Source organism: Onychomys torridus, chromosome 10 (assembly GCF_903995425.1).
Source record: "Onychomys torridus chromosome 10, mOncTor1.1, whole genome shotgun sequence".
In the NCBI taxonomy this organism is placed as follows: Eukaryota; Metazoa; Chordata; class Mammalia; order Rodentia; family Cricetidae; genus Onychomys; species Onychomys torridus.
The window spans coordinates 37,070,608-37,091,028 of record NC_050452.1 but is presented as its reverse complement, the minus strand read 5'-3'; the positions used below and the strand labels follow the sequence as shown (position 1 = coordinate 37,091,028).

The following is a 20,421-nucleotide window of genomic DNA, read 5'->3' as shown; positions in this document are numbered from 1 at the left end:
AACCACATCCGTGCCCAGCTTTCCGGGTGGTTGACAGGTTCTGAACCCCTCCCTTTGAAGGAACAACACCGTGTTTAACTTTGCAGATTCCCTCATGCTTATCTGTGAACATAAGGACCTCCGTGCCTCCTACACTTGTCCAGCATTCACAAAGTCGAGGACTCAACTCCCAACAGAACAAAAGAAGAAAACGCTAGCTCTGCCTTTTGATTTTTCAGAAATAGAACTTTATTGACTGTCAAACAGGATATGTCATATAAAAATCAACTCTGTCGAACTACTCCATTGCATTCATTTAGTGTTCACACAAAAATAAACTTCCACATGTTTTTGACGCTTAAAAATGAAATGATTTCACATCAAATATTAACCTCGGATGAAATTTCCCTTTTTACCTCCATGGTCCAGGCTTGCAGACACATTGAGTAGAAGCAGCTCCCCTTTCCCCAACACACACACACCCTGTATTTAAATGGTGGTTTGTAGACAAAGCATTTTCCTGAGCAGCTGCCAAGACGCAAGGGTAGCTTTCACACAGGCCTCAGCCAACCTGCCATAGAGCAAAAGGTTCCAAAAAGGAAGACCCGCACTTCCCACTAAGAGATTGTCTGGAGAGGTACACACGTGCCAGCTCATTGGCTGCCTCTGAGCGCCCAGAAGTCCCAAGAGTTCCTCATTTTTAGAATTAATTCAGTCCTCCTGTTCTCCTTCCAGGAAGCTGCTCCCTGGGAGAACAGGTTAGGAAGTTGTCTTTTTTCTCCGAGGCCACAAATAATGGGTAAAAAGAAGCCACTGTTAGTTAAGTGCTGACTATGAGAAGGTACCCATGAGGCCAACAGCTCACCTACAGACAATGGCACTCTACAGCTCCATGATTGTGATGAGCCATCAGCTCACGCTGATCACACAAGCTGGTTTGTATGGTGACCCTTTCACATGGAATGTTTCTCATTGAGTTACAGATCTCAGCCCCTAGACTTTAGGATGGACTTCTAGTACGAAAACACAATCTTTCCTGGATTTCTAGTTCCAATACATGAATTTTTTTTGGGTTATGGCTTCCCAACTAACTTCCATATCATTAATTCCTCTTCCCTACCAGAGAACTTAAATCACTGGAAAAAAAAAAAAAAGATTAAAAATCAGAGTGAAAGAAATTCAAAATTCTCTCTTGGAAGCTTTAAGCCATGTGGGGTGTAACCATTTCCTGCGTCATGTGTGATGACTCCCAACATGTTCTTAAAGACCGGAAGAACAGGCCTTGCTCAAGTCAGTCAAGAGCCTTCTACCACAAGCATTTCAAAGGAACGCGGGAATTACAAGGTTTCTGTCTCAATAGAAGTATATTATCTTAAAGTACACTTGAAAGTTTAAAGGTGTACAAATTCAGAGGTTTAGAAATCAGTGAATACCACAGACAAGGTTTAGGAAGCAGATGGCTGTGACCCTTCCTTCTCGCTTAATCCACGCCTGGTTTTGCACTCCTCACAGGTAAGCAAGCAGTGTCTAGAAGAGAGGCAGAAACAGGTGGTGACTCTTATTTCAACAGTGGAAATTCTTTGTGTGTGTCCGTGCCATATGCATGTGTTTGCATGGGCATGTGCACATGGGCATGGGGGTGTGCCTGCTGTGTGGGCGCCCATGGAAGCCAGAGGTCGACATTGGCTGTCACAGTTTTTGAGGCAGGGTCTCTCACTAAGCCTAAAGCTTATTGATTAGGCTAGGCTGGATGCTCAGCTTTTAGGTGGGCCCTAGGATCCAAACTCAGGTCCTCACCATAGCAAACTTCAGGGGCTGAGCCACCCCCCAGCTCCCCAACCTCTCATCTTACCAGAGCAAGCAATGTGTAGAGACATTTTCGATTCTACAGTTCACTGGCTTACTTAAAAAAAAAAAAAAAAAAAAAAAAAAGGAATAATAGTTGTTTCTTGGGTTACAATTAGCCAAATTTCATTCAATAATGATCTTTATGTTGAAACAGATGGTTGTATTTGTGCACAGAGTCACACACAAACTAAATAAAACATCATGACTCTTTGACCTTGAATCACTGGAGTAATTTCTACCACAACAAAAAATAAATCATAAGATGTTTCAGGTGGGGGTTGAGGATTTAGCTCAGTGGTAGAATGCTTGCCTAGCAAGCACAAGGCCCTGGGTTTGGTCCTCAGCTCTGGCAAAAAAAAAAAAAAAAAAAAAAAAAAGTTTCAGGTGTGATGGTGCACTCTTGCAGCCCCAGAGCTTGGGAGCTAAGCTGAGTGGAGGGAGGCCAGGCTGTGCAGTATAGTGAGGTTCTCATCTAAAAAAATAATAAAAATACACACCACCTTCTCTTGGATAGCAACTTCATTAGGAGTCTTCCATCCTTTTAGTTCACTAGAAAATCAAATGGTCTTGTGACTCAATGCCTCTGAGAAGAGACTGTAGTGGCCTTTCACACAGGGCTGAGCCATTGGTCACCGCGTACCATAAGGCAGCCAGCCCACAGTGTGGCTTTTGATGCCAGAAGCCAGCAGGCAAAACAGCTACAGAGTGTCAATCTGAAAGGGACCCACTTCCTTCTACCGCCATGAAGCATAGAACAATGTCTAGAGACTGTCTGGAGAATGCAGATTTCATCCGTGTTCCAGAACCCGATATTGGGTTCATAGCAAGAAAAAGTCCCAAAATGGAAGAGGGAAAGAAGAGTCACACAAGACCTCCTTTGCTGACAATGCCTTCTCTATTTTCCCTGTACACACCAGAATCCTGGGCCAACTGCTCTGTAAGTTGACCCCAAAACACAGCTTTGCAAGGATGGAGCAACACTGGAGGTGTCTGTAAACATAATGTCAATGCCTCTCTGCTGGCCTTGCAACCACCAAGGGACATGTCAGGGTTTGGAAACAAATAGGAGACTGAAGTCTTGTCTTCCTGCAGCCACCTGTGGTGATATGTTGTGTACCCTAGTAAATTTACCTGAGGGATCAGAGAGACAAAGGAGCAAGCCACCTCTTACCTCTAGGACGCCTCAGCCTGAACAGCTTTCCTCAGCCGAAAGACTTTAGTTCTCATTTCCTCACACCTTATATACCTTTCTCTGCCCACCCATACAATGTCCTGTCTTCCCAGTGCTGGGATTAAAGACATGTGACTCCCAAGTATTGGGATTAAAGGTGTGTGTCAACACTGCTTGGCTTTGTTTCTCTCCTAGACGGAGTCAATCTCAATGTAGTCCAGGGTGGCTTTGAACTCACAGAGATCCAGATGGATCTCTGCCTCTCCAGTGCTAGGATTAAAGGTGTGTGCCACCACTGTCTGGCTTCTATGTTTAATCTAGTGGCTTGTTCTGTTCTCTGATCTGTAGGTAAATTTTATTAGGGTACACAACATATCACCACAGCCACCAATGTCTTCTGAGAGTCTCTGTACAGTTCCAGACTGCATGTGACTTATAGGGCAGGGATGATGGCTAAAGTCCATCCACTTCTACCAGACCAGGGACTGCAGCATTCTAAAGTCAGACAACCAGGAGAACAGCTTGACCTTGACATCAAGCCCAACATTGCTTTTGGCTGCTGCCCCTCATTCAGAACACACCGTGACTGGCCCGGTGGAGTGCTTCCTAGCATATGCAAGGCCCTGTGTTCAACCCCAGCACCACATACAATCGGCTACTGCAGTGCTGGTGTTGGACAGGCACACACAAGAGGCGTTCCCCTGGAACGACAGCACTCAGGAGAGGGGGAGGATAGAAAGTTCAAGGTCATCCTTGGACTGCAGGGCAAGTTTGAAATTATATGGACTACATGAGATGCTCTCTAAAACAAGAAAAGAAATCAGCTGTGACAAGTGAGGGGTCTTTAGAGGAATGTGTCCCCAATAGTTCAGTGGCACAACAGTAGAAACAGTACTTGTTTGAGAGTCACGAATAAGCATTTTCCTTTCCCAAAACACCCTGGGGAAGTTGTTCTGGTCATCATTCTGGACAGATGAGAAACCTGAAGATTTGAGTTTAAGAAAAGTGGAGAATAAGTATAGCTATCAGGATACATTTTGTGTGTGTGTGTGTGTGTGTGCACGTGTGTGTGTTTATATATGTGTGTGTATGTGTATGTGTGTGTGCATGTGTGTGTGCATGTGTGTATGTGAATGTGTGTATGTGTGTGTGCGTGTGTATTGTGCGTGCGTGTGTATTTGCGTGCATGTGTATGTGTGTATGTGTTTATGTGTGTGCGCACACCACATGTGTGTATGTGTATGTATGTATGTGAATGTGTGTGTATGCGCGCGTGTGTGTGTATATGTGAATGTGTGTGTGTGTGTGCGCGTGTGTAAGTATTTGCGTGCATGTGTATGTGTGTGTGTGTTTATGTGTGTGCGCGCACACATGTGTATGTGTGTATGTGAATGTGTGCATGTGTGTGCATGCATGCGTGTGTGTGTGTGTGTGTGTGTGTGTGTGTGTGTGTGTGATATTAAGGGCTCTGAGAAGCTCTGCAGTAAGGAGAGAGGTTTAAATGCTGAGCCACTGTGCTACGACAGAAGATATGTCTGCTCACAAAGGAATTCCTCAGAGATTTATAACAAAGCCCAGAATGTAGTAGGTGCTCGCTCATTAAATACACATTAAGTAAATGAAATAGGTGATTAAGTTAAGTAATAAATAATTATTAAAATTGAACAGCAATAAATCAAAGCTTGAGGGTTAAAGAGTTTTTTTCTCAAGAAATTAAATTGTTAATGTGCTTAATATTACAGAGAGTAATCTTTCGCTTTGCTTGTTGTTGGTTTTTTGTTTTCTTGAGACAGAATCTCAGTATGTAGCTCTGGCTGTCCTGGAACTCACTATGTAGATCAAGCTGCTTGGCTTCAAACTCACAGAGATCCTCCTGCCTCTGCCTCCCAAGCACTGGGATTAAAGTTGTTGCCACTACACCCGGCTACCCCACTTCTTATCTTCATTACAATCCCTCCACCAGACAAACCTGTTGTGCTCGGGACCAAAACCAGCACCACGGAGCTGATCCTCAAAGGAGTGGAATTTACTCTGGCACACTCTGATGTAGGAAGCCTTCCCCAGGCCAAATCCCAGGAGACCAGCCACTGTAAAAGCAGATTAGGAGACACAGACAATTCATAGAGAAGCTCAGATTCCTGTCCGTTAACCATTGCCTCCACCTTCCTAACACGGGTCACTTCTACAGTAAAACAAGCCTCTACTAAGGACGGGTGTGATCTCTGTTTGAGCTGACATGAGGAGGCCCAGGGCGGAGCACACCCTGGGGCTATGCCTGAATGGGCATCCAAGGTGTGACCCCGCTGTCAAACCTACAGCTGAGGCTGCCAGGCAGGAAGGGTGGGTCTGGGTCAGGTAATAATAGCTCCAGGTCATGGGGTGGTGAAGCCTCGTGGCATTGTTGGGTTTTTTTTCCCTCTCTTGCCCCTGGAAAATAAGTCATAGAGATGGGGAACCTCCTGTAGGAGAAATCTTTAACCTGTTCCCCTAGCTGGAAATGAGACTCAATTTGTAAACTGGATAATTATTCTAACATAAACTATCTATGTGTGCCAAGGAGAAGAAACCTAGACATTTCAGTAAATTTTTCATTAAAATGTCTCTGGTTTAAAGAAATTACTTACTTTTTAATGTGCACTCTAGATAACATTTTTTTAAAGACTGATCAAGCCAAGAGAACAAGACATAACCCCCTAATGAACCTGCCATTCAAAGGCTTTGCTGTTGACAATCTTATTGCCATTGGTTCCACACTCACAGGTTCCACAGCTGTGTATTTCACCAACAACAGACTAAAAAAAAATTAGAAAAAAAATCTGAATCTATTCCAAACATGTACCGGCCTTTTATGCATCATTCCCAAGCATGTCATACAACAACCACACACACAGTGTTTGCATTGTATCATGTGTTACAGGTACCTGGAGAGTGTCTTTAAAGTAGATAGAAGGATGTGTACCATCAGATGTAAATGCCCATCTCTTATAAGAGAGACTTAGGCCCCTGTAGATATGGGTACCTCTGGGTCCTGGAGCCTATCTCTCATGGATACTGAGAAAACTATACATATCTTTTTGTTTGTTTGTTTGTTTTTGTTTTGAGACAGGGTTTCTCCGTGTAGTTTTGGTGCCTGTCCTGGATCTCGCTCTGTAGACCAGGCTGGCCTCGAACTCACAGAGATCCACCTGGCTCTGCCTCCCAAGTGCTGGGATTAAAGGTGTGCGCCACCACTGTCCAGCTAACTGTATATATCTTGCTAGTCTTTGTCCATGCTTTAAAGATGACACTGGCCCAAGTCCCTGCTGTTAACCTGCAGATCAGAAGGTGCTGGGGTGAGCCAGGAGACTGCAGGCCAGTGGGGGAGAATGGATCACACGCACACACACAATTCACATACTCACACATATACACACACGCGCACACACGTGCGCACACACACACACACACACACGCACACACATGGGCACACACACATTCACATACTCACACATATACACACACGCACGCACACACGCACACACACACGTGCACACACACATTCACATACTCACACATACACACACACATGCACACACACATACACACACGTGCACACACACATTCACATACTCACACATACACACACACACACGCGCACACACACACGTGCACACACACACATTCACATACTCACACATACACACACACGCGCACACACACACATATACATGCATGCAAAAATACATACACACAGAATGCTTTGTTAGAGTCAGTCCAGGCAACACGCATAAGTGACACTCACATCCTCAGTCTTATAAACTTTGTCCAAATCAATCAGCTTTTCCAATTTGTTTTAATGCTGGGAAATGAACTCGGGGCCTTGGTGCATCGAACCACCTTGCTACATCCCCAGCCACAATCTGTTTTTATGACTTACGTGCAACTTTTGGTAATGATCCAAATCTTGGATTAGCAGCTAAATAACCTGAAGAGTAATATATAGAAATGTATTATTTCGTTTAATAATTTATTTAAATTTGTAAAGAAAGCATCCAAGCTTAAGATAGAGCATCTCCAAGGTGTGCATGTTACTAAGCTGAAGAAACGATTTTAGAAGAGTTACAGTTTAACCTGTGGCTAAAGTTAATCCCCAGAGGCCATCTCAGGCAAATTGGTAAATATTGGCTTTAACATGTGGTAAACAATTTGGAATCCACAATTAAAGGGCAATTGAATTGGATTCAAAGAGACTAGTCATCATGTTCTACTTTTAAGAGTTAACTCAACAGAGAAAGTTCAACTCGGAGGTTCACAGTTTATAAATCAATTCTTATTTATTTATTTATTTATTTGAGGCAATGTCTCTAGCAGGCCTGGCTCTCCTAGAACTTGCTATGTAGAACAGGCTGATGATCTACACACCTCTGCTGCTCCCGAGTACTAGAATTGAAGACAGGTGTCAAGCCCAGCACAATTTTTAAGTGAAAACATTATAGCTTGTGCTAGGCACTAGGCAGATTAGCTAGCTTCTAAATGTGTCCACACCATAATCTTTGGCAACTTTGGATATATTATATTACAGAGAGGAATGAATAGTGTAGAGTAGGATTAAGTTGCCTAGTCAGATGATTTTAAAGTAGGGAGGTGGTCCTGAATGGGCCAGGTGGATCAAACATAATCACAATGACTCTGGTCGGCATTGAGGAGATCAGAGGTGGGAAAGCTTGGCTCAACACAGCTGGCTTTGGAGACATAGCAAGAGGCCACCAGCCAAGGAGTATAGATAGCCTCTGGAAGCTGAAGGGGCAGGGTCGGAGATGAACTTCCAGGAGAAACACAACTGTACCCCATCTTGATTTTAACCTAATGAAACCCATTCTTCTTTTAAAAAAATATTTATTTATGTATATCAGTGCTCCATCTACATGTACACCTGAATGTCAAAAGAGGAGATCAGATCCTATTATAGATAGTTGTGAGTCACCATGTCGGTGCTGGGAATTGAACTCAGGTCCTCCAGAAGAGCAGCCAGTGCTCTTAACTACTGAGCCATCTCTTGAGCCCCAGGTGAGACCATCTGACTGTGGCCTCTGGATAATAAATGTATGCTATCTTAAGCTACTGTGCTCACAGTGATTTATTTTGGCAGCTGTAGGAAACTAACATACAACCCTCAATAGCACAGATGCAAGAGGCTGGATAGGTTGGGGTAGGTGGATATTTATAAAGCCTCATTCCATTGATTCTGGCCATATTTCTGCATCAAAAATAATTTAACAAAAATCTCAGTAGTAATTGGTGAATTCATTTCTACAAAAAGACTGTCTTCAAGTTATAAAAATGAAATCACACTTAATATAAGACCTTTATGGATAACAGCAACCAAAGTGGAAATATCTTAGACATATGACATGCTGACCTTCAAGAAAAAAAAAAGACAAAGAAACAGGATATTTTCCCCTCATGTTTATAGACACTGATTTTTTTTTTCCTTTTTTACTTTTTTCAATGACATCTATTTTTACTAAAGTTTTTTTTTTTTCAGACATTTTTTAAATTATGGCAGTTAGCAACATTTGATAAGATGGGCTTATAGAGGGTCAGGGCCCCCGGGAGACACAGGGACTTCTTTAAGAGACAGGTACTATTGGAGTCTCTGTGTCCCCCATAAGACATGGCCACCAGCTCAGGGCCTTAAGATAATGTGAATTTATTATCTTACAGGTCTTGAGGTCAAAGGTCCAAACTCAGTATAGGGACAAGCCAAGGTGGTAACTGCAGTCCTAAATGGGCTGCCTTCTTTTCTGAAGACACAAGTGCTCCCCCACCCCCACCCCCTGCACTCCTTAGCTCAATGTTGTGGTTTAGTGTGACGTGACCCCTACAGGCTCATGTGTTTGAACACGTGGTCCCCGGATGGGGGTGCTGTTTGGGTTGCAGAAACTTTAGGAGTGGAGCCTCAATGAAGGAAACCGTCTTTGGAGATGGCTGTTGAGGTCTCATAGCCTGACCGGACTTCCTTCCCACTTTCTGCTTCCTGATGATAGTCACAGTGTGACCAGGTGCCTCACAGCCTTGCCACAATCCTTTCTTAAACAATGAGCCAAAATAAGCCCCTCCTTCCTTAAGCTGCTTTTGTAGTCATGGCAACAGGAACAGTAGCCACTACATTCATGGCCCTTTCCTGGGTCTTCAAAGCCAGTCATGCTGAGTCCAAACCTGCTGTCCTTCTAGTTATGCCTAGTGGTCCCCTGCTCCACTTACAGTCCCTCTTAAATGAATAACAAATCAATGACAATCTATTTTAAAGTCAGCTAACAACCTTAACGGCATCTGTAACTCAAATTTCCCTTTATCAAGTAGTCAAATACATTCAGTCTTTCTGGAGGTAAGGAATTCTTTTGTAGAGAGAGAAGCTTTAGCTCATTGTGGAATAATCTTTTTGTACCCTGTGAAGATGTGTCTTTGCCAAGGTGTCTTCTGATTGGTTTAATAAAAAGCCAAGTGACCAATAACTAGGCAGGAGCTACGGATGGAACTTCCAGGCACAGAGAGGACTCTGAGAAGAAGAGAGGCCGAGAAGCCAGACAGGTGCAGAAAGAGTCATACACACAGAATGGGAGAGAGGTAAAAGCCATGTGGTAGGATGTAGATTGATATAAATGAGTTAATTTAGGTTATAGGAGCTAGTGGGACAAGCCTAAGCTATAGGCCGAGCTTTTATAACTAATAAGAAGTGGGAGCTGGCTGGTGGGACAGAAAAAGACTCTTTGCATTAGCTAACAATAACCAAATGCCCGCATGAAGCAAAAATCGTCAACCAATAAAATAAATGTCCAAGGGTTGCAGGAAAGGCCACAAAAACTGGGCTCTCTGAAGTTAAAGCATTCGCAAATACTGACTCTTACCTTGGTGGACAAGTCCCTGGGTAACAAGCATGCTTATAAGAGAAAAAGGCAGAGCTGTAAAACAAACAAACAAATCCCCTCAATATTATATCTTAACACATAGTCCCTGGGGGCAGGTGAGATGGCTCAGCGGGTACAAACACGTCTCCCAGCATGGTGACCTAAGCCCGATCCCCAGGACACACATGATGGGAGGAGCAGATCCTGTAAGCAGTCCTCTAACTCTAAACCCTAAGACATGTTCCTGCAGGCATGCATATCTTCACCAGATACAATTTGAAAAGACAACAACTCAGCCCCTCACTAGAAATCAGGGATAGTTATTCTAAGATTTTTTTTTTCTTCCCTAACTTGGTAGTGAGTTTTATTCACTTTTTTTTTTTTTTCCTCACAGATAGCCATGTAGCTCTGGCTGTCCTGGAACTTGCTCTGTAGACCAGGCTAGCCTTGAACTCACAGAGATCCACTGCCTCTGCCTCCCGAGTGCTGGGATTAAAGGCGTGCGCCACCACCACAATGTTATTCGCTTTGTATGTTACTAACTAACAGATATTTCTTGAAAACTACATGGGGAATTTTCTTGGGATTTATCCCAATTGCTCAGTCTGATGCACAACATTAATCTGACACCTCACATTCAACTTGATCTCTGACATCCCTGTTTATGGAGCACTCTATATACACATGACTCCAATGGCTACATCCAACAGGGGTCTCTTAGTGTGTGTTCACTTAGCTTTAAATGGGGGAGTTACTTTTATATATATGTAAAATATATGTGTGAAAATACAATGTTATATATATATAAATATATAAAATATATATATTTTTTCTTTATTGGTTTTTCAAGACAGGGTTTCTCTGTGTAGCCTGGCTGTCCTGGAACTCATTTTCATAGACCAGGCCAGCCTTGAGCTCAGAGATCCGCCTGCCTCTGCCACCTGAGTGCTGGGATTAAAGGCGTGCTCCACCACTGCCCAGCTATATTTTGATATTTTCAATCTTACATAAGTTTTGAAAAGCAATACTATGAACTTCTGTAGAGCTTTCTTTTAGATGCACTAATAATTTATCTCTGGATACATCCCTATATTTTGTTTTGTATCTCTGTCATTATTTTTTCTGAGCCATTTGAAATTTGCAAACACCATCATTCTTTATAAGTGAATATTTTAACAGGTAGCTTCTAAAATCAAGTTGTGTCCCAGACCACAAGCATAGTCAAGAAATTTCTGTTTGAATACTAAGACTCCAGAGGAATGATATTAACTAGTGCACAATCTATATTCTAATCTCCAGCTACCCTAAGAATGTCCTTCATAGCTGCAGGATTTTTTCCAGTGTGGAAGATCAAGGATTATGCATTGTGTTGGCTGTCCAATCTGTTTCAATCTAAGGGCAGGTTCCTGCTGTTTCTGTTTTGATTTCTGTCTTTCATAACATTTTTGTCTCTCTTTTGGATATGTGCCTAAAGAGGCACATTGAAGGTTAGAAAAAGCTCCACTCCCGCTAAGCACATTGTTTAGTTAGGGCTTTTAGTGTAGTCTATAAAGTCTGGCATAAAGGTTTCCAGTTTTCCTAAAATGTGTCAGATGGCCTCTTCCAAAAGCAAGAGCCTTCCTAGCAACCGAGGCGAGTCTGATATGGCAGGCTAACTGACATGTAAATATACCAGGTCAGTTAAACTCCTGGCTCAGAGCTTATCAGAAATGACATGAGATTCTAGAAAAACAATCAATAATCACAGTGATGCATGTTGGATACCACATTCTAAGTGGTTGATACAGACTCTGAATGGTTTATGATACCAAGAATACTGCACAGTCTCAATTACGCCTCTGTCAATAACGTACACAGTACTGGGCTGAATGAATAGGTTCCATTACTCCACTCTCAAATGTCAAATTATGAATTTATTAATATAGCCGGAATTCACAGCCTTGTCTTATGTAAGGCAATCCTAGGATGAGGAAGCAACTCAGGGGAAAATAATAATGTTGAGAGAAGGATTGATGGATGCTGCCAGCTCTGGTCCAATCAACACACATTTCTGATGTATTCCCTGTGTGTGAGGCTGTGGGCTGAAGGCCAGATGAGCCTGACACCACATCTGAGCTGAGACTCTGGTGGAATTTACGAAGGACTGCTGTGTGGTGGCAAGACATGTTATATAATATTCCTGGCCTGAGTTCTTGCTTCCCTGAAAGGAAGAGTCACATATGCATCTGTTTTGGCTGGGTGAGGTAAAGTGCTGGATAACTGCATATTATTTCTGCCTGAAGAGAACAGCATGGATTCAAACGGCAAACCTCCATAAAAACCATAGTTCTTTAGGGACTCAGGCAAAATTCCTGCTCAAAATTAATTGATCAGCATGATTCTATCCTAATAGGACATGGAGGTATTCTACTGTTGCAACATTGATTACTAAATCATCAATTGTTAATTTACTTACTAAATGTATTAAATTGAACCATGTGTTATTAAATTGCTGGTTAGTAAACTATTAATTAAGACCCAGAGGGTGTGAGTACCTCTCTTCCAGAAACTTTCCTCTTGACACTCTCGGATAATCTTGGCAATCTCTCCTCTGTGGATGTGCAGTTTTGATTTGGGGCAAAACAGCAGGCTCTGTGGAGAAAGACAGTGTGGATTAACTGAGTTCAAGTACCCGGGAGGCTGAGGCCGGAGGATCCTGAGCACAAGGATAGCCTGGGCTAAATGGTGAGATCCTATCTCAAAGTAAAACCAATAAACAAAAGCCAGACAACAAAACATTGAGGTCAGGAAGGCCTCCACTGTGTTCCCTCTGGAGGGAAATGGGATGGCTCCTGCGCCTGCCTGGTTGCCAGCACAGACCCGTGGCCACTAGCCACTGCCTTCTCGCTGGCTTTGCCGCATAGACTTGGCTGAGGGGGAATTTCCACTTGAGAGACAGGGCGGTTCCATGATCAGGGTGTGCAGAACAGAACTCTCCCAGGCCGAGTGCCACAAGCAACCAGGTCCATGCTCTGCTCCAGGCTGTCCAGGGCTCACTGTAATCACAATGCGGGCTTGCTCCTTTGCCTAGTTAAGCTCCAGCTCACTGTTGCATCTGTGGTAAAGCCAGATTTATTGACTTTGCCACTTTTTTTTTTTTTTTTTTAAAGACTCTTCACTTGTGGCTATCAATGTGGATGCTGGTTACCATTTCCTGAGTATGTCTTCATGGAGCAGGCATCATTTTCACGCTTGGCAAACATACACAATTACAGGGCAGAAGGACCCTATGGTGCCTATGCTTCTGTAATAGTGTAAGCTGCAAACCTCTCTCTTTCACTTCTCCGCACCTCCTCCCAACACAGTGGAGGAATGCAGAGGTCAGTGAGACTCACAGAGATCAGCAGCCATGGCCATGCACACAGTGGGGCAGGCAACTGTTGGTACTGTCTAAACTTTGGATGCTCAGGGCAAGCCCTCCTTCCCATTTCCAGGGTAAATACAGATGGTCCCTGACTTAGTGGTTCATATTTGTGTGTATGTTTGTGTGTGTGTGTGTGTGTGTGTGTGTGTGTGTGTGTGTGTGGTGTATGTAAGTATGCATGCAGATGTGTGGAGGCCAGAGGTTGACAGTGCATCTATCTCTTTCTTTCTTTTTTGTTTGTTTTGGGTGTGTGTTGTCCTGTTTTGTTTTGTTTTGTTTTTAAAGACAACATCTCTCATTGAACCTGAACCTCACTGATTCAGTTAGTCTGATTGGCAAGCAAGCCTCAGGGATGCTCTCTCTACCTCAGTCTCCCCAGCACTGGGATTACAGGTGTGCTGCACCTGGATATTTATGTAGGTGTTGGGGATGAGAACTCGGGTCCTCATGCTGTGCAGCAGGCATTTTACCAACTCCCTGAGCATTTTGCCATCTCCTCAACCAAGAGGTTCAAATGGTTATTTAACTTTAGCAAATTGTGCTTCATACAAGTTTTATGTCAACTTGACACACGCTAAAGTCGTCTGAGAGGAGGGAACCTCAATTAAGAGAATGCCTCCATAAGATCTGGATTGATTCATGTGGGAGGGCCCAGCCCATCGTGGGTGAGGTCACCCCTGGGCTGGTGGTCCTGAACTCTCTAAGAAAGCAGGCTGCCGGGTGGTGGTGGCACACACCTTGAACTCTGGAGGCAGAGTCAGGTGGATCTCTGTGAATTCGAGGCCAGCCTGGTCTACAGAGTGAGCTCTAGGACAGGTACCAAAACTACACGGAGAAACCCTGTCTTGAGACAACAAACAAACAAAAAGCAAAAGAAAGCAGGCTGAACAAGACATGTAAGTCGGTCAGCGGCATTCCTCCATGGCCTCTGCATCAGCTCCTGCTCCTAGGTTCCTGCCCTGCTTGAGTTCCTGTCCTGACTTCCTTTGATGATGAACTGTGATGTGGAAGTGTAAAAAGAACAAACTCTTTCCTCCCTGACTTGCTTTTGGTCAGAAACCGTAACTAACGCACATGTTCTGAAAGTGATACAGGTTACGTGGGAACTACATTTTGAAGCTGACACTTGTCCCAAGCTAACGATCTGCAGCACGGTATTTTCTCACGATGCTGGACAGCAAGCACTCCATTGTAAACCAAGCCATATCTCCATATTGTTTCTTCTCCTCTCTGTAGTCCCAGCAGAAATAAAATCCCCAACACGTCCAGGGTGAGACACACATACATTCAGACCTGACCACCATAACTTCTGTGAATCCAGCACTCGAGATCAGAAAGAAGTGTCCAGGTGGGGCTTGGAAGATCTTTTTCAGTCATGCCATGAATGTTTTACAGGTCTCTGTTTCACAGGGGCAGCTAAGGTGTCCAAACGCCTCTTCCTTGTGACCTGCTGTCATCTGTCTGTCTGTCTGTCTCTCCTGTACTTTGCTGCTTAAACGTTCTCTCCTCCTCGAAACTTGCAAAGCTGACTCCAGAGAACATGGACTCCAGTAACCCATCAAACCCTTGTTCTCCTTCTCATCCAGATGCTCCTGAACGGCGACACCCGTTCTCAACAAGCTAGCATTTGAGCTCTCAATCTGACGGCTAATTAGCAATTATGGATCCTGCGATGCTAAAAGCAGCATGCAGCAGCATATGTTCAGAATAATAATGCTGAGAAACAAAAATGGGAAGATAAGGCTCTGTCTGTGTCATTCTGTTAGGGACAAACCACAGCCTCGGTACACCTGCTCAGTCACTGGCTGTGGTGAGAGAGTAAAGCTGGGTTCTGAACAGAGAAGGATAAAGAAAAGGGTTTGTGGGCAGTGGTGGCTCATGCCTTTAATCCCAGCACTCGGGAGGCAGGGGCAGGTGGATCTCTGTGAGTTCGAGGCCAGCCTGGTCTCCAAAGTGAGTTCCAGGAAAGGCACAAAGCTACACAGAGAAACCCTGTCTTGAAAAAGAGTTTGCAAACACAATCTTAACAGGCTTTTCAAGAGAGCCTGAACACATTTTCCTCCTTACTCCACCTTCCCCGCAACCACCTGGCCAAGGGCTGGGCTGAGAAAAGATTCGGAGCTTAGGAGCTGTCTTGGTTGCTAAAGTACCTGCCACACAAACATGGGGAACAGAGTTTGGATCCCCGGAACCACTTGAAAAGCTGGGTGTGGTAGTGTGTGTCTGTAACTTCAGTATGGAGGAAACTGAGACAGAGGTGTAACTTACTGGCTAGCGGGTCTGGCTGCATCAGTGAGCTCCAGGTCCTCTGAGAGACCTGTCTCAAAAACCTGTCGTGAGTGCCAGCGAGATGGCTCAGAAGATGAAGGCACTGGCTACCAGGCCTGCTGACCCGAGTTCAATCCATCGGATCCACGTAGTCAAAGGAGAGAAGTGACTGACTCCGGCAAGGTGTCTTCTGATCTCCACACACTTGCCACGGTATGTACATGGGTGCAGCACTCACAATATAGAAATAAATATAAAAAATTGAAAAGTGGGGGGTAGTGACCAAGGATGATGCTGAACATCAATCCCTGGTCTCCATGTACAGGAACACTATACACACCTGCACACATACACACACACACACACACACACACACACACACACACACACACACACACGTCATTCAGATGATTAACCAAGGACAGGTTCTAGTGATAGTTTTCCTCAGAATCTCAAGCTAACACATACCTGCTTGCTCAATGGTGGCAAGTGGGGACTTTTCTCTTGGGTTCCATGAGTGGACACTGAGGCCATGATGACGTCACCCTTTCTTTGATGCCCGTTGACTGCTCTGAATGCTCCTAGGCCTGCTGACTAAGGAAAGTAGAAGAGACTTGCTGTTACCAGGTCTGAGAATTTATACACTGGGCTATCAACCGCACTAACTCAGAAAACTTATTTTCCTTTTGTTAACAGGTCTGCAGCCATCTGTAATTTTAATTTATTTTTTGGGGTGTGCACACGGAGGTCAGAGAACAAGCTGCAGGAGTCAATCCTCTCTTGTCATGTGGGTCCTGGGTGGCAAGTGCCTTTACCCATCGAGCCATCTTATGAACCCTACACTCAATGTCCTTCTTTAAAAAAAAAAGATTTAAAATTTTTAATTATGTGAGGAGTATCAGTGTGAATGGAGGCCAGACGAGTCAGATTCCCCTGGAGCTGGAGTTACATACAGGCACCTAAGGTAGGTGCTGGGAATTGAACTTAGGTCCTCTGTAAGAGCAGTATGTGCTCTTGCTTACTGAGTTGTCTCTTTAGTCCCTACAACCTCAGTTTCTAATGACTCCCCAATACACACCTATATACACCCCCATACACACATGCACACATGCTCACACACACACATACTCACACACAGTGACAGGTCTGATTTAAGAGTGAAATGAAATGTCACACCGTGCATATGTTTTATTGCCTACAAATTATGTCTTTAAAACATCTCAAAGCGTTATTAAAAGTTAATAACTATTCAAATGTTTGCTGAGTATCTATGACATGCCAAGTATGAGGCGACAAAGGCCAAGATAAATTCACTGTATGAGAACACAGATTAAAGGGATGTCTGGTAAGTCAATAATTATTCACTAGGAGAAGGTCCAAGAATAAGGTCAGGGTGCTAAGGAAGGAGAGGAATACAGGTGTGTCCTGCCTGTCAGGTGTGCAGACCCCCCAGAACACTACAGTCCTGAGCTTTCAAGAGGATGGGGGAGGGAGTTGTCCTGGAGCAGGATAGAAAGTTTCCACAGTGATTAAACTGTCTAGATAAAAAAACCCAAGACCCGAACTGAGACCTCATTGGGAGGGGTGAAAATAAGAAGTTTGAGTTTGAAAATATTGGATTTGAGAGCCAGTGTGTGTGTGTGTGTGTGTGTGTGTGTGTGCGCGCGTGCGCGTGCGCGCAAACCCTGGAATTAGCCAGTAAAGACTGAAATAGTTGAGGATCTGGGACTGGAATTTCAGATTCAGGGAGGGTTGGAGAGATGAATTTGAAAACTGCCATCACAGAAATGAATGGCAAAGCAGGGGACCTGGACACGGGCATCTACAAAGAGTGCCTGGGAATATGAACGAACATCGAACCCAAAGGAATATTGATGAGCTAAGAAGAAGACCATAGGTCCAGAAAATGACTGGGAGTGAAGAGGTGATGCAGCCACCAGGGAATTACTGAAGGAGCCATCAACGGTGATCACAGCCTGGGGCTGGCAAGGCTGGACATGGGCCTCCTCTTCCCCACTAGCCCTGGGCCCCATTGGCTTTCCTACAAAGTGGACAGCTCATATAGAATGGTGTTGGCTCCATTGGTGACTCAGTGGCAAGAAATGGGAGCCTAGGGACCCTCCCTGTACATTTTATATTGGGTGCCTAGTGCCAGGGAGGAACAGGATATCCCCTGCAGTGTTAGATACTGAAGGCGGTTATAATAACCAGGCTGTGCACCCTCCATATACCCCTCCCCTTGAGGCAGAGTCTCACTATGTCACTCTAGCTGTCCTCTGTGTAGACTAGGCTGCCCTCATTCCCACAGAGATCTGCCAGTTTCCGCCACCTGAGGGCTGTGTTAAAGGTATCTGGAACAATGCGCCCCTCCCCGTCCAGCTTTAATTCTGACTTTCTTGGCGGGTCCTGGGCATTGAGGCAAAGAATAGAAAGTGTCTGGGCCTTGGCTTTGACATCTGTTAGTCACGCACAGCTATGGAGCTGTGGCGAGGATGGGGGTGAGGGATGAAGACACAGAACCAGGGCACACTATGAATAATAGGAGAGCAGTTGTTAGAGTGGTCCTCGGAATCTGATTTTCTAGGAAACAAGATCCTAGGAAATCTTTGCCACCTACAGCCGAATTAGATTATTTTTGCACAGTCAGACCCGGGGCCATCCTCCTTCCGGCATCTGGGCAAGCCCTCTGGGTGAAGCTACACACACACACACACACACACACACACACACACACACACACTCAGATCTGGACTAGGGGTGCAATGGCAGCCTGACCCAGCCTTGGCTGGGGGAGGGGAGGTTGACCCAGAATCAGCCAGCTAGATTCCAAGGCTAGGCCTATCGAGAGAGGTCGCCTGCAGAACTCCAAGCTTGCACCCCAGCTCTGGGTAGCAAGAATCGGAGGCACCTGGAGAGAAACCTAGCGGGGAGGGATTGGAGATCAGACGCCGCGCTGCGGCGGAGCCTGGGAAGGGGTCTGCTCAGCCCAGGTCCCCAGGACCCCGGGAAGGAAAGCCAGCAGAGAAAGACACTGCCCTAGGCCACCTCTCCCACCGTCACCTCAGTGGGCTCACCTGTGCGGGTGAGTGCTTTCGAGGCGGAGATGCCCCCTACACACACACACACACACACACACACACACACACACACACACACACACACACTAGCGGCTGCGGTCTCCCCTACGCCCCCGCTGCTCACGCCCACCGCCCCAACCCGAGCCCCAGGCCCCGTCTCTTCCCCTCACCTTTCTTCGCGATCTCCCTTTTCTTCCCTCCTTTCTCCGTCTTCCTGCTCCGCTCCGCCCCGCCCCTCTGCGTGTCACCAGCTCAAGCACAGCCCGCCCCCACTTGCAGGCTCTCTCTCCTCCGTTGGTGACCCTGGAAAGGAGGATCCAGCACTTTCTAGAAGTCCCCACGACCCCAGACTCTTCGTGACACCTGGGAGATCCGCCACGTTGTCTTTCATGAGACTGGCTCCTCCGGATAAAAACACTTTCCTGCCGTTCTCTGAACCCCCGCGGCGGGCCGTCTAAGCCTCCACCTCTCAGCAATGCTATTGACAGCCGGGTTGGGTCCCCACCACGAGGGAGACTGCACCCCACTTTGGTTCCTTAGCTTTCCCTTGCCAAGCTTCTCCCTCCCAACTGGTGGTCTGTGAGTGGAAGGTGGTGTGTGTGTGTGTGTGTGTGTGTGTGTGTGTGTGTGTGTGTGCGCGCGCGCGCGCTAGTATGTGTGATTATAAATGTGTGCCTATATGTGAGTGTATGTAAGTGTATATGTGAGCGTGTATGAGTATGTATGTGTCTGTATGCGACTGAGTGTTAAGTGTGTATGTGAGTGAGTTAGCACATGTGATGGTATATGAGTGTGTGTGTGTGTGTGTGTATTTGTGTGTGTCTGTGTATGCACAAGAGTGTGTTGATGCTGTGTCTGCAGAGACTGAATGATTGATTAGCACTGTTGTACTGTGGAGAGACTGGAATGTTACAGGGCCAGAGTCAATTACCTTATCTAGCTTTAGCCTCCAGACCAGCCATTCCTTACCCACCTCCCTGTCAAAACTGTTCCGTGACTAACATCATGTGTGCCTTCTGCCCACAGAGTCAGGAGAGGGCATCAGATCCCTTGGAACTGGAGTCACAGATGCTTGTGCATTGCTGTGTGGGTGCTGGGAACCTAACCCAGGTTCTCTGAGAGAGCTGTGCGTGCTCTCAACCACTGAGCCATCTCTCCAGCCCTCATCCTGGCCTCCCACTTGGCTAAAGTAGACACTCTTCTGCTGGACAAAGCTGTTTCCTCTCACAGCACTTGTTATAGTTACTATCTACTGAAAAAAAAAAAAATCTCAGGTACATCATCTCCACCTGCTTTTAGTTGTCTTTTAAAAAACCCACCATTTGGGAGGGTCACGAAGCTCAGCAATGTGTACCTTGACCTTCTGCATTGGATTTCTGCTCAACTCTACAGGCAGACATGTTAATCATTTAGGGAATGTTTCTCTGAAATTGGCATTACAAGATTGTTACATCCCCAGCTCCTCCTCCACCCTCCAGGGCCAGAGAAGGCTCAGTGGTTAAGAGCGCTGCTCTTCCAGAGGACTGGAGTTAGGCTGGAAACAGTCTGCAGCTCCACTCCAAGGGATATGACGCGTTCCTCTGGTCTCTGTGGGCACACATGCATACACATAAATAAACTGTTTTTTTGTTTTTTTTGTTTTTGTTTTTTTTTTTCTTTAAAGATACTGCTGTCTTAGCTGATTCTCTTTCCCCAGTAGACAGGGGCAGACTGTGCCGCAGCCGCTCGGAACCCAGTGCTTCTCTCTCCCTGGGTATTTCAGTTTCTCTTGACCCAGTTGTACTCGCA

General features: G+C 45.3%; 1 protein-coding gene across 1 annotated transcript; it reads right to left on the bottom strand.

Annotated features, from left to right (window-relative positions):
* Nucleotides 1-204: 204 nt before the first annotated feature.
* Nucleotides 205-19,108, bottom strand: Ociad2 (OCIA domain containing 2). The gene is made up of 7 exons (XM_036201401.1): nucleotides 18,804-19,108; nucleotides 16,025-16,150; nucleotides 12,420-12,516; nucleotides 9,886-9,939; nucleotides 6,915-6,962; nucleotides 4,968-5,085; nucleotides 205-1,506 (listed from the first exon to the last, which is right to left on the bottom strand). The coding sequence occupies exons 2-7, from the start codon at nucleotides 16,088-16,090 to the stop codon at nucleotides 1,425-1,427; spliced, it is 465 nt and encodes a 154-aa protein (XP_036057294.1). The 5' UTR covers nucleotides 16,091-16,150; nucleotides 18,804-19,108; the 3' UTR covers nucleotides 205-1,424.
* Nucleotides 19,109-20,421: the final 1,313 nt, after the last annotated feature.

Excerpts from the sequence above, each read along its gene's own strand:
- Ociad2 (XM_036201401.1), bottom strand. The coding sequence starts at position 16,090 with ATGGCCTCAGTGTCCACTCATGGAACCCAAGAGAAAAGTCCCCACTTG. Across the intron at positions 12,517-16,024 it reads TGCCACCATTGAGCAAGCAG|AGCCTGCTGTTTTGCCCCAA; the intron begins GTATGTGTTAGC and ends CTTTCTCCACAG. Across the intron at positions 6,963-9,885 it reads CCAGGGACTTGTCCACCAAG|GTTATTTAGCTGCTAATCCA; the intron begins GTAAGAGTCAGT and ends ATTACTCTTCAG.